Source organism: Colossoma macropomum, unplaced genomic scaffold, assembly GCF_904425465.1.
Source record: "Colossoma macropomum unplaced genomic scaffold, Colossoma_macropomum, whole genome shotgun sequence".
NCBI classification, from domain to species: Eukaryota; Metazoa; Chordata; class Actinopteri; order Characiformes; family Serrasalmidae; genus Colossoma; species Colossoma macropomum.
The window spans coordinates 5780951-5794529 of NW_023494800.1; the positions used below are offsets into that span (position 1 = coordinate 5780951).

Consider the following 13579-nt stretch of genomic DNA (forward strand, 5'->3'; position numbering starts at 1 on the left):
GTAAAACTGTCAAACTATCGTTTTAAAAATAAAGATAAGTGATAGTTCCAGAGGACAGTTCTGGACGGTTAATGACACGTGTTACAGATCAGGGAGCATAGCCTGTATGCATAGCCATTACCCCTAGCTTAAACAGGCTTTAATGGGTTGGTAGAAATGAAAAACAGTGGTGGCAGCTCTGGCTCTTTACTGAAAGATTCTCTGGAACACTGATTCATACTAGGTAAAATGTGTTCAATCTAGCAAAGCCAAAAAATGTTTGTGAACCGCCTTTAGCTTAGAGCCAACATACTACTAGAATCCTTTAGGGACACTAGCAGTAGCTAGCATTATGCTAGAGCTGTTTTTGTCTTGTTTTTTGACTGAGTTTTGCCATTTACTGCCCGAACTGAAGGCGTAACTCTAGTAGTCATGGTTTGTCGCTGTCTCACAGGTAGCTTAACTCTACCTGACTCATCTAATACCCAGACCTAGCTGAACAATACTAATACACATATATAAGAGCTCATGTTTTTCTTTTTTGGAGCTCTTTTCTACATTTCAGAAATCTTTCATCAGTCGGTGTAGAAGGAGACATCTTGCCTTTCTCAATCGTCTCCAGAACTTCTTACACCAAATTTATTGCTTATTATAATGTCTGTTGTTCTCCTAGTCCAGGGGTCTAACCCTAAATGTTAAGTAGAGCCATTTTGTCCTTTCAACAAAAAACTCTTTGAAAGCCACAACATTTTGTCAATTTTACTGAAGTACTGTTTTACCAACTTGAATGAAAATATGTCCTAATATGCGTTAGCTAACGTCCTAAATATAAGCAAAAACACAGACTTCTTACGAGGCTGAAGTCACCTTCTCATTCGCCACCTTCTTGTTTGAATTTCCCCATTCCACCTTAAATGAACGGAAGAAGACTGAAACTGCTGCAGCATTTAAGGCGGAAAGGGGAAATTTGAACAAGAAGCTGACGAATGAGAAGCGACTGCAGCTTTGTGACTTTTTTACTGTTTGTCAGTTTCTTGTTTCAGTTTAAAAGTATCAGGAAACCAGCTGGAGTGATTATAAATGCAAATAAGTCCATTCGTCTCCAAATTATCGATGTTCGTCTTAAATCTTTTTCTTTGCCTTTTTGTTAGCTACCAGCTAGGTGAGATTGATATCTGCATTGCTATGGTGACCAGCAGTCTGTGCGCCAGTCTTCAGGGTTAAAGGGTGAATTAGCAGTTCTACATTAACTCCAGCGTTTAAGATCATTTATTGTTAAACTTTGTTGAACGATCAGCAGAGCTTTATTTTACTGTAAAGGAGGATTATTTTATTTTTACCTAAAATCTAATTCTACTGTGGAGTCACAACAGGGAAGCCACATGCTGCTGACAGCTGTATGTTGCCAAAAGAAGAATTCAGAAATTCATACTTTACAAACACAATTTTACAGCACTAAAGTCCTTGGAGCATGAATCAGCATCATAATGCCACAGGGACACCACAGCCTGCATGCAAATCTGACCTTAAACAGTGCACTCTAGCAAGTGTTGCTGGTTTAAACAAGGAAAAGCTCTGCTGTGCTGTACGCGACATGCTTGGCCTCACACAGGCACAAACCTCCATCCCCCACAGCCTATACCTCGCATGTTCCGCACACAAACAGGTGCAGGTTTCATCCAGAAAGCTGAGTTTGATTTTTCCATGGAAACAATGAAAGATAAAGCGCACACTTACTGAGTATTTGCTCTTCGTAAAGCACAGAAAGACCTTCTTCTTGAATTCTGGAAGTTTGCAAAAATCTCGGTCATTCGCTTTGACTTGCCATCCAGCTTCTGTAATCGAGAGAACAAAAGTAAAATCGCGTAAGTGGTTCAAATATTCACAAACGGCAGGAAAGAAGGTCGTAAATTAGAATGTGGCGAATGCAACGCGACAGAAATGCATTCAAAATATTACATTCTCACTGGTCGCTGTCATGATCTCGAAGTCACAGAAATAAAGGTTGACTACAGAAGTGTTGTGCAGTAAAGGAAGAAGACCGTGCATTACAGTGATTTTACCATCACATTTTACTCCGTAAAGCAGAGTGAAAACTCCTAACCAGCATAATGAGCGAAGATTATGCCATGAATAACATGGTTTTTAATAACTTGGGGCATTATCTTCAAAGGTATCCCAACAAATCTGATTTTAGTACCAGAACTAAACACTTCTATTCAATTTGTTGAATCTGTTGAGTTATATAACAGGTAAAGCTTAAAATATTTCTTTATTTATAAGACTATCTTCCTAAAATACACCTAAATAAAATCAAGAAAGCTTATAAAATCAATATATATATATATATATATATATATATATATATATATATATATATATATATATATATGTGTATGTGTGTGTGTGTGTGTGTGTGTGTGTGTATAATATTATTATAATAATATATAAAACATCCCTTTGATGTTATGTTAAAAGGCCCATATCTTACTGTTTTCTTGTGCTGTTTTTTACTTATGAGGTTATTTGGTTTTACGTACCAGACAGTCATAATCCAATTTCAATTTCTCTTTATCTGTTACAATTAAATCGTTATTGTGACTTTACTATTAAGGTAAATAACCTCTGTTCTGATTCAAAAAGCAGTCCACTTACACTCTCAGTGTGAATGGGTGAGACTAAAAATGCTGTAGGCTGAACAGAAGGATCTGTGGAAATGTGTTGGTTTTTGTAACATCACAAAAACTGTGAATTCAAAACAGGCTGTTTTTGCAGCTTAGTTCACATATACAGACTGGGGAGTCAATGGTATGTTTTGGAACAATGTTTACAAACAATATTAAATGTTTTTTATTAAAAAAGTGACTAACATTTGGTTTTCAAGGACACACAGGCTTTTAGAGAAGAAAACAGTTCAATTAGTCCAATCTAATACTGTGATATTTGTGAAATATCATGATTTAATTTTATTAGTACCACACAGACTAAAGAACGTGGCACAGAAAGAAGTGGAGACGCACCAGGTTCTGCTGCTGGGACGGTCGGCTGCACCTCCTCCTCATCTTCATCCTGCTCCAACTCATCATCAGTCTCATCATCACTGTACGGCATGACCTCATCATCCGGCCCCAGGGAATCCTGGGAGTCCGCACGCGGCCGACTCATCCTGAGAGAGTGCACACACACTACAGAGGAGAGGGGGAGAGGGAGAGAGGGAGAGAGGGAGAGAGGGAGAGAAATAGATTTGACTTAATTGATTTTATAAGCCCTTCATTCAAGTGTATTTCAGGAAGATCTTACAGGAACTCAAACAAACGAATGGATGAATGAATGAATGAATGAATGAATGAATGAATGAATAGCAAGTGGAACAAGACAGTAAAAACTGAAAGAAAAAAAAAACAAAAACCTGAAGTAAAGGAAGAACAAAAGGCAGAAAAAAGGAAGAAACAGAAGACCAAAAGAATGAAAGAAAGAACCAAAGGAAGAGTAAACAAATGAAAAAGTAAACAGAAAACAAAACTTAGAAAAAGAAAGAAAAATATTACAGAAAGGGAAAATAAGAAAAAAAAATTAGACACAAATAGAAAGAATAACAGACAAAGAGCCAAAGAAAAATAAAAACAAAAGAAAGAAAGAAAGAAAGAAAGAAAGAAAGAAAGAAAGAAAGAAAGAAAGAAAAGAGACAGACAGGCCAACAGAAAGAACAAATAACTAAAGAAAGAAAAAAAAAAAAGAAAGAAAGAAAAAAGAAAGAAAAAAGAAAGAAAGAAAGAAAGAAAAGGAGCCAAGTAAAGTAAAAATAGACAAAAGAAACAGACAGAAAGAAAGAAAGAAAGCAGAGGAAGACAAAATGCAAAGCAGGAGTTGAACACAGCTCTTACAGCCTTTCACAGTTTGTGTTTTTCTTCAGCTGAGCTCAGAGTAAATAAAGAGCAGCTCTGTTTTCTCTATGTGAATTTACTGTATGGTAATAAGGAACCCAAACTCAGAGAAGTGATTCAGCCGCTTCATATCTTCTCCCACGCCCGAATGTGCACACAGAGCTCCACACACTTACGGTAAGACAGAAAGTCTTGCTCTAAAACAGCGCTGCGGTATCGAGCATGTGACATCACGTCACCTTTATCAGTCCGAGTAGAGCGCAACGCCATGGGAGGGTTCAGCGTTCACGTAAATCCAAATTACGCAACACGCTCTACAGCATGACTTTCTCAGGCTTGTTTCACAATCAACAAAGGAACTAAAATTAACAAAGCTGAATGACGAGCTCACTGTCACTGACAGAATAACACCTCCTATCCCTGTGGCTTTACAGGAAAAGGAAAAACATTAACTTTAATGTGCTTTTTTATTACTAACTTTGGACTATTTTATCTATACGCCTCATAAATTGCTGCTACTGTAACAAACCCTTATACACCGATCAGGCATAACATCATAACCACCTCCTTGTTTCTACACTCATTGTCCATTTTAGCAGCTCCACTTACTATATAGGTGCACTTTGTAGTTCTACAGTTACAGACTGTAGTCCATCTGTTTCTCTGCATACTTTGTTAGCCCCCTTTTACCCTGTTCTTCAGTGGTCAGGACCCCCATGGACCCTCACAGAGCAGGTACTATTTGGGTGGTGGATCATTCTCAGCACTGCAGTAACACTGACGTGGTGGTGGTGTGTTGGTGTGTGTTGCGCTGGTCTGCGTGGATCAGACACAGCAGTGCTGCTGGAGTTTTTAAACACCTCAGTGTCACTGCTGGACTGAGAATAGTCCACCAACCAAAAATATCCAGCCAACAATGTCCTGTGGGCAGCGACCTGTGACCACTGATGAAGGACTAGAGGACGACCAACACAAACTGTGCAGCAGCAGATGAGCTGTCGTCTCTGACTTTACATCTACAAGGTGGACTGACAAGGTAGCAGTGTCTAATAGAGTGGACAGAGAGTGGACACTCCAGGATACATTAATTGACTGAACACTGAATAGCGTTAAACATTTTAAAACTGCTCTTAGATGTTTAAGCGCTTTTGAACTCGAGCTATAAGAGTTTAAAATGACGCCTCATGTACGTCCATGATGTCTGTGAGCGTGAACAGCCAATGAGCTGCTCCGCTAGCCAACCAATCAGCACTCACTAGCAGCTGCACAAAACCAGTTCGCTGAAAAACATAGATTAAAAAGGCCAACAACAGAGTCTGAGACTCCGGAAGCCAAATGTTAGGTAACGAAGATGAGAAATAGTGTTAAAAATGATAATTTTTTCCCATCACTCTCCTCATACAGTGAAGCTGGCTTCTTCAAACCGTATAATGGTGCTCACACCTGTGTGTATCAGGTGTAAATAAGCTCTTTTGGTGTCTTATTTCTGCAGTTCTAGCATATTTCACACTGAGAACATGACTGACGTTCCTTATGAACGTGAACATGACTCGTCATAGAACAGGTTCTTACCTGGCAGCGTCATTCAGTCTGAGTAAAGAAAACAATAACTCTGTGAGGGAACAGTGTGGAAAATGTCAACATCCTGTGAAACGTGAATTCCACAGGGTCAAATTACACAGGAGTAGTGGAATAACTGGTGCCTCTCAACACCGTTCCTGCAGGTGGTGTTCAGTCGGACCCAGATTCAGCAAAACCCAGATTAAATGGGATTTTTAATGGTGAATCACCACTGCCTTTGGACTATAATTGGTCCACACTTATAAAATAAAGGCTCCTAAATGGTTCTAGGCTTGGACCTGCAGCTCTGCACTCTTAAAAAAAGGGGTTCTTTGAGCAACGCCACAGAAGAACCATCTTAGTACCCAAAAGAATCACGGGCCTCAATCACCAACATCCTCCTAAGCTCTTTTTTTAAATGTGTTCTTGAGAAAGGTTCTAAGAAAAAGTCTACGTCAGATTCATGACGTGTTCTTAAAGCGCTGCACTGTTCTCACCCTCGTGCTCCTGAGTGTGTGTAGATCCTGTTCTTACCTAAGAACAAATCCCGAATAAGAAAACACTGATTAATGTCCGAATCTTCGTAAAAACTGTGTGGTTTTTAAGAAGAAACTTCTTCTTAAGACTGGTTGGTGAAGGAGGCCCCATGTTTATAAATGAGATTTGAGCATAAAAAGCATTTTAAAGAACCTTTTATTATGTGGAGTTTCTTTAACTTTAAAAAGGTTCTTCACACACACATACCTTACTTGCAAAAATGGTTCTCCACTATCTTTAGGGAACCAAATATGGTTCTTCTATGGCAACATGCAAACAACCATGTCTGACACCTTTTGTTTTAAGAGTGCTGGAAACACCCTACAATTCAGTTTTCATACATTTCGGCATAATTAAGCGGCTGTGATGTAAACAGTCATTCAGAGTGGTTTGGTGTGAAATGCTCCATTACAGAGAATCTTATCGAGTCAGAATTGTTCACAGTGGTGGTGATAGGAACCAGACGTCTTAATGCCTCAAAGCTCTCTCACAGAAAATTATTACACCAATTGGTTATGAATATGCTGCCTGATGCCTGGGACATTGTTTCACGACAGTGGCTTGAAATACACTTTTTAATATTCATTTATGGCAGAGGGGTAACTGTACGCATGATGAAGCAAAACAGCCCCCAAAGAAAACTTATTTTTGTATTTATTCACATTCACCACCATTTTACCATCATCAACATTACATATAAAGCTCAGAAGACTCGTGTAGGTTCACTGGTGGTTTTGGATAGTGAATAATATGCACTCTGGTAAAATCCAACTCTTAAAAATAAAGGTGGCCAAAAAGTTTAAGGTTTTGATCGAGAGCTATGTGCTTTATTTTTAGCCAAGATTTTTTATTTAGGATCAATTTTTTAATAAAAATCTTGGACTAAAATTATGTGCAACAATTTGCAGATACTTTGAATTAGAGTTTGATCAGTGTTACAATAAAGTTACACTTTCATATAAAGCAGTGTTTACAGTCTTAAGCACTGTAACATGACATGGTTATGAATACGCTGTCTGATCTCTGGGACGTTGTTTTGCAATAGTTTTAGAAGGTTTTGCCTAAAATGTATTTCTTTTAAATCTATCCATGGGGCGCATGCAGGGTGTTACAAGGCAAAACAGTCTTGAAGACGTATTTTTTCAGATTTATCACTATTTTATCATCATCAACATTACATATAAAAGCTGAGAAGACTCGTGTAGGTTCACTGGTGGTTAATAAAAAGACTATATTTGTGTTGTAGACATTGTGACCCCTGGTTCCCATCACCACCACTGTAAAGAAATCTGAGTCTGTAAGTTTCTCTACAGTGAACCATTTCAAACCAAACCACTCTGAATGACTCCGTTTACAAATGATCAATTATACTGATACTGACTAAAGACCCGTGGCTGGTTTCCTAGATCCAGATGAAGACTAAGCCTAGTTTTGATGGAGAAGTTTTGATGGAGAATCACTGTTGGAATTGCAGTTTAGTTCTAGGTTTTAATTATTGTCCAAGAAACCAGTTCTACGATGTGGTTCTCTCACCATGCAGCCGCTGGGAATTCTGGGAGTGGCTTTTATTTGTCTTTTCATTCATGCCTACCATTCAAATTCAGCACCAGAAAATAAACACGAAGCCATTCCAGACATTAACTCTGTGCTGCACAGACAGGCTGGACAAACACAGATGTTTGTTAAGTGTACCTGTGGACATTTAGTCAGAGAGGCTGTTGTTCTGGGTTCGAATCTGTTGTCTGTGATGTTAAAGAACAGTAGAGAGTTTAGCTCTGTTTTATGCCTAAAGCAGGATTTCAGGCTCGTCCTCACTCCAGCACGGTAAACATGTGTGGAACGTACATGTCTGTTCACTCCACCTCCTCACACACACACACACACACACACACACACACACACACACCTCTCCTGGCCTCTCAGGTATTTCTCCCTCTGTGTACGAGGCCTTTGTTTTCACCTCTCCTCAGCATTTCCTTCTAATCTCTCTCTCTTCCTTTCTCTCTCTCGCCTTTTCTTCTCCCTATCTCCCTTCTCTTTCTCTTTCTCTCATCTCTATACACCTCTCTTTGCCTCTTTCTTTCTCTTTTCTTCTCTTTCTCTCTTTCCCTGTTTCTTTCTCTTCACCGCCCCACTGCCTCTCTCTCTCATTTCTTTTCTCCCATCTCTATACACCTTCTCTCTTTGCCTTTCTCTCTTTCCCTGTTTCTTTCTCTTCAACGACTCACCACCTCTCTCTCTCTCTTTCCTTCTTTTCACTACCCTGTCACCTCTGTCTCTCTCTCTCTCACCTCTTTGCCTCTTTCTCTTTTCCTCTCTCTTTCTCTCCACCGCCTCTCTCTTTTTTTATTCCTTTTTTCCATCTCTGTTGATCTTCTCTCTTTGCCTCTTTCTTTCTCTTTTCCTCTCTCTTGTTCTCTGTTTCTTTCTCTTCACCACACTCCTCTCTCTCTCAACTCCAAACTCATGAAATTTAGACAAGAGACATCCAAAGAAATGCCAGTATGACTGGATATTTTATGTAAAAGCCTCATTTGATCATTTCCAGAGTGAAAACAAAATAAACGATAAAAAAGTGCTAAAGTAAAATGAACATTGCTAAGATTCCAGAAAAACATGTCCATCACTACTTTGTTCATCATGGAGGAGTACATGGAGTCCACTTCTTCATTAGCTCTGAGTGTCTGATGAAATCTGACCTGTAATAATGGTAAAAAGACCTGTGAACAGTGTTGGTAGAAATCTATATTGTAATAATTCCCCAATAATGTAATAGACATGTGCACTTCACTTGGTCAATAACGTACTAACATGCCCAATAATGTAATACATCTTAAGCAATAATGAAACAACACTTTTACCAATAATGTATTACCTTATTACATTATTGGAAATGTAATACATTTTCAGGCTGACCGTTTGTAATGTCTTGGAAACGCATTATACGTGTAACATCCAAAATGAATGATGTAATACTTTCAAGAGCAGTTATCAAAAGTCTTGCCTAACTTGCCTGGTCTGGATAAAATGATAAAGTCTTATCAAATCAGATGACAGAAATAATATATATGAATCAGTAAATCAGTCAAATGTGACTGGAACACAATCAGAGGGCTAGCAGCGGTACCACCTGTTCTTCTCAATAATGTAAGACAATATTGAGGTAATAAGTATAATATTATAATAAAGGTATTAAGTAAAAATCTTATTACATTGTCAGGTAAGACACTGTACTACATTACTGGGCAAGTTATTACATTATTGGGTTTTTCTGACCAAGATAACATTTCTGACCAAGTTAACTGCAAAATACTACTGCATTTCTGGCTGTTATTAGATTATCAGGTTATTATTACATTAATGAGTTCTACAGTGCTCTATTGTGAAGGCTCTTCTCTCATTAGAAAGCTCTCATTAGAAAGAATGGCTGGATTTCATTAAAAACATTTTAATACAGATACCTTGACTTTGATACCAATGCCCAAATGATTTTTTCAACACTTTCTTTTACATACTGGAAGTGAGTGCAGCTTAAACTCAACGTGATATGGTGGTGCCTCAACATGATACAGGTTTTCGATACAAAAAGGAAAAATTAGGAATGCCTCACGCTCTAATGTTAAAGAACCCACATGCTAAATTTTTCTTTTGTTTTATTTTTTTCCACTGAGGTCCAGTTATGATGTTTATGTGGTTTTATATGCCAAAGACAGTCATAATTCATGTAGCCTCTTATACTCCTTGAGACCACCGGTGGTTCCAAAATGCACTTCATCATATTCTTCATAACTTTCATATTTCTCTCTTTATTCCATATAATTAATCAGTCTGTTTATGTTACACTGCCTTTAAGACTAAGATATGTACATGATCTCCGTTCTGGTTGGATGTCCTTTATTGTGCCTTATTCACAAGGCAGTCCGGACCAAAACACTCCTTATAACTTCACTATGAATGGGTGTAAATGCATTAGTTTTCCAGACATTGGTTTTCAAGACGTCATGAAAAAAGTGAATTGAAAACAGGCTGTTTTTGCAGCTTCATTTCTTTATATCAAAAACTTCATATCTCCTTTTTTGTATTTTTTCATTTTTTGACATAATTTAAAAACACCAGCTGTTTTTGACACTGTATTAAAATTGCATGATAAATGGGCCAATAGAAGTGCTCCAAAATGACTTGGAATAAAATATTGTTACATTAACTTCAATGGAAAGTTGACTTTACGGGCTGGGGCGTGACTGCTTTGAAACATTAACAGTATTTGCATATGACCTTATATGTTTTTATTTAAAAAATATGTTATGGGTTAAATGGGTTAAAATATATTTTTGAAATACACTTTTAGAGCCTTGATTATATAACTACACAGATTACTTTGCCTTATACAAATTAAAGGTTCACCAACAGAACATTTTCAGTGCCTGACATGAAGTCCACTAACAAAATAAACCCCTAGATATAAAAAGCCCAGCGATTTAAGCATGGGTGTGTGTATTAATAAGCCCCTCCCAGTCTGCCCACTTTACTCGGAGAGGATTTACTCTTTCCTAGATGCCTAATTTTGATCACTGACAGGGGTTTCCATTTAAGATGATGAATGAGAGACCCTCGAAGACACCTAGGGGCATATCGGCAATACAGTTTTCAGTTTCGATGCGCTGCTTCAATACTACATGCATAATATTGACTAAATCAAAAAGCTTTGATTTTCATAACACGCATGTGGGATGTAATTCAGACAGCCAATCAGCAGTCTAACTGATGCTGGATGCTTACGTATTGAGATTTGGCTTTAAAAGACCTGGATATAATGCTGCATTGTAGTGGGTGCATTAATAGGCAGTATTAGTGCATTAGTGGCACCACACCTTCACTTACACACACATTAAAAAGTGTTTGTTAGATAAATGTGGGTGTGGATTTGTGTGTGTGCGTGTGTGCGCGCATGCAAGAATAAATATCAAAAGGCGAGTTATTATGAAATGTTTGATCTGTACACACGATCCTGGGCCTCAGTGAGAACCTCTCAGAACTGTGAAATCTGCCAGTCATCGCCAAGCTGCCTCACGACAACATACAGTAGCTTCAACAGTCCATGTCTCCCCTGATTACAGGAATGAGGCGTACTGGGCCCATCAGGGTTCAGGCCAGACCTGACCACCAGCCCTATACTGTAAAGTCAGAATGAGTTTCTGATCAAACATTAGGCCGATGAGAAAAATACAAAGAGGGTGTGTCTGAACAATGCAGAGAGCCTCTCCACGTCCCAGTGCGAGACAGCAAACGATGGCGTAACAGTGCACAAGCAGTGAGAACAGACGCTTAATGGACTCAGTGGATTAAATGAAGGAAATATCTGAGTGCCCTGAATAAATCACACACACACACACGCACACACACACACACAGTAACACAGTACTGTATTTATTTAGGCAATAATTCTGTTGCAAATACACATAAAAGTAGTGCAAAGTAACAAGAATTCTTATTTTCAAAGATTATTTTCATAGATTTATTACATTCCATCAGCAGCACACCTGATTTAATTTAATAAAGTACTGATTAGTCGATCCAGGTGCTGTACGATTACCACACAACACTGGTCTGCACGAGGAGAGGTTTAGAAATGGTTAACCAAACACAGTGACATATATAAAATCATTACTTTTTGTATAAATTTTGTGTATGGACATTACACACACACATACACACACACACACACACACACACACACACACACAGACACACACAGACACACACAGACACACACACACACACAGACACACACACACACGTCATATTGGGTCATTTTGGTCTAATTATCATTAAATTTACACAAATTATAAAGGGCAACAGGCATTTTCAGAATATGTCAAAAACTAAAAAAATTGGGACACAAGGTTTTGTTCCAACAGCAGAGATATATATGCATGTGTGTGTTGCTGCTGTTGGAACAAAACTCTTTTTGTCAGTATTTTGACATAATTTGAAAATGCCTGTGGCTCTTTACAATTTGCGTAAATTTAATGACGAATGAACCAAAAGAAACGGCCCAAAATGAAAAGTCTGGCCACACTGACTTACATTAAAAGTAAAGTATGTTTTTCCTTCTCCTGTAAAGTTACCATTTTGGAGATGAGGTTTTGTTTAGATATTCACTGGACTATACTGTATAAATACTTACACTTTAAAAAACTTTTAAAAATATGCAAAAGACCTTTTTAATTACTTTTAAAGTGAAGTTAAAAGATTTAGATTTATCATGAGATTTATCATCAAAAAACGTATTAAAAAAATGCTGTCCCGCGTGTTTCCCCACTGCTCATAGCTGTGTTTGCTAGTCATGTACTGGCTTGCATTTTTGAGTTCTGCTCATACGGAGCTAAAATTATCACTACTGAAACATTTGGCAGAGTTTCGGTGGTGCTACGGTTGTCTTGGTAGTGATAAAATGGAACGCCCAATCATTTATTTTGATAAAATAAACATAATTAAAGTACAGAATCACCAGAGCAGAAGGACTTTAGTCTAAAGTCCAAGTCAGTTAAAACTCTCACAGGGTGTGATAGCATTTCATTCATTTCTGCCACAGAGAAATCCAGCTTGGAATCAGAGTTTCTAAAATGGGAATGACGCTGACTACAGAGCGACGCATGACTTCAGCGGACAGGGCCAAACAGGAACTGATTGCCATCTCACCATATGCTAGAAGATCTCTGACGATGCCTTACCGGAGCTTAGTGTTAACTTTTTAAATCTGTCTCATTTAGAGAGTGCCAACTTTGCAAAAGCCTCTAGTTCAAAAATCATACAATTCAAAGATGAACAGAAGAAATCCACAAGAATTTGACCTCTAGTTTTGCCCAAAAGTGGGACACCAGGAAGTGTCTTAAACAATCCAGCATCTGGAGAACCAATTACTAGCCAAACGTTTACCTTCTAGTATTTTAAATAAAAGGAAAGTATGTAAAAAAAACTAAAATGTGTTGGCACAATCGTTAAAGAATTAGCACTGTACATTTAATACAATTTAATATTAATTTTACTTTAATTATTTAGATATATGTATTATGAAACGTGGACCCAGCCCTAACTTTCCACAATAACCTTCCACTTTTTTATTTTAAAGTCAGCTGAGCGTCGCTTTAAAACACCTGCTGAACCCTTACTGTACTGTGTGACGGCACATCTCTCCACTGTCTCACTGTATGATTATTTTTAGCAAAAATGTGGTTGGACAGAGTATTAGTGCTGAGCTGTGTATGAAAAGGCTGAAACACTAGCAGAAATGCAACTCTCCCTGTTCCACAGCTAACCTGCAATACTGCATATTAATATGCACTGACACAAATCTTTGTGCTGAGTCACGGCTGAAGTGCACACAGATAACACTTCAACTCATCTCTGCTTGAAGCCATGAATTTAAAAGCCATCAGCTGGCAATGAAATCAAAAGGCCATGCTTGTTTATTAACAAATATGAGCAAGAGTGATTTCATTAAATTCCATCAGCAGCAGACCTGATTTCATTTAATGAAGTATTGATTAGTCAATCCAGGTGCTGTACGATTACTACACAACACTGGGCTGCCATGAGAAGAGGTTTAGAAATGGTTA

General features: G+C 38.1%; 1 protein-coding gene across 1 annotated transcript in view; it reads right to left on the minus strand.

The window, feature by feature from the left end:
- The window catches only part of atp8b1 (ATPase phospholipid transporting 8B1), a 66355-nt gene that overhangs the window by 35041 nt on the left and 17735 nt on the right, over positions 1-13579 (minus strand). The window contains exons 2-3 of the mRNA XM_036588845.1: positions 3000-3162; positions 1717-1814 (exon numbers count right to left, since the gene is read on the minus strand). Of these exons, the coding sequence (XP_036444738.1) occupies positions 1717-1814; positions 3000-3144 (243 nt within the window). The 5' untranslated portion in view covers positions 3145-3162. The remainder of the gene's footprint in view (positions 1-1716; positions 1815-2999; positions 3163-13579) is intronic.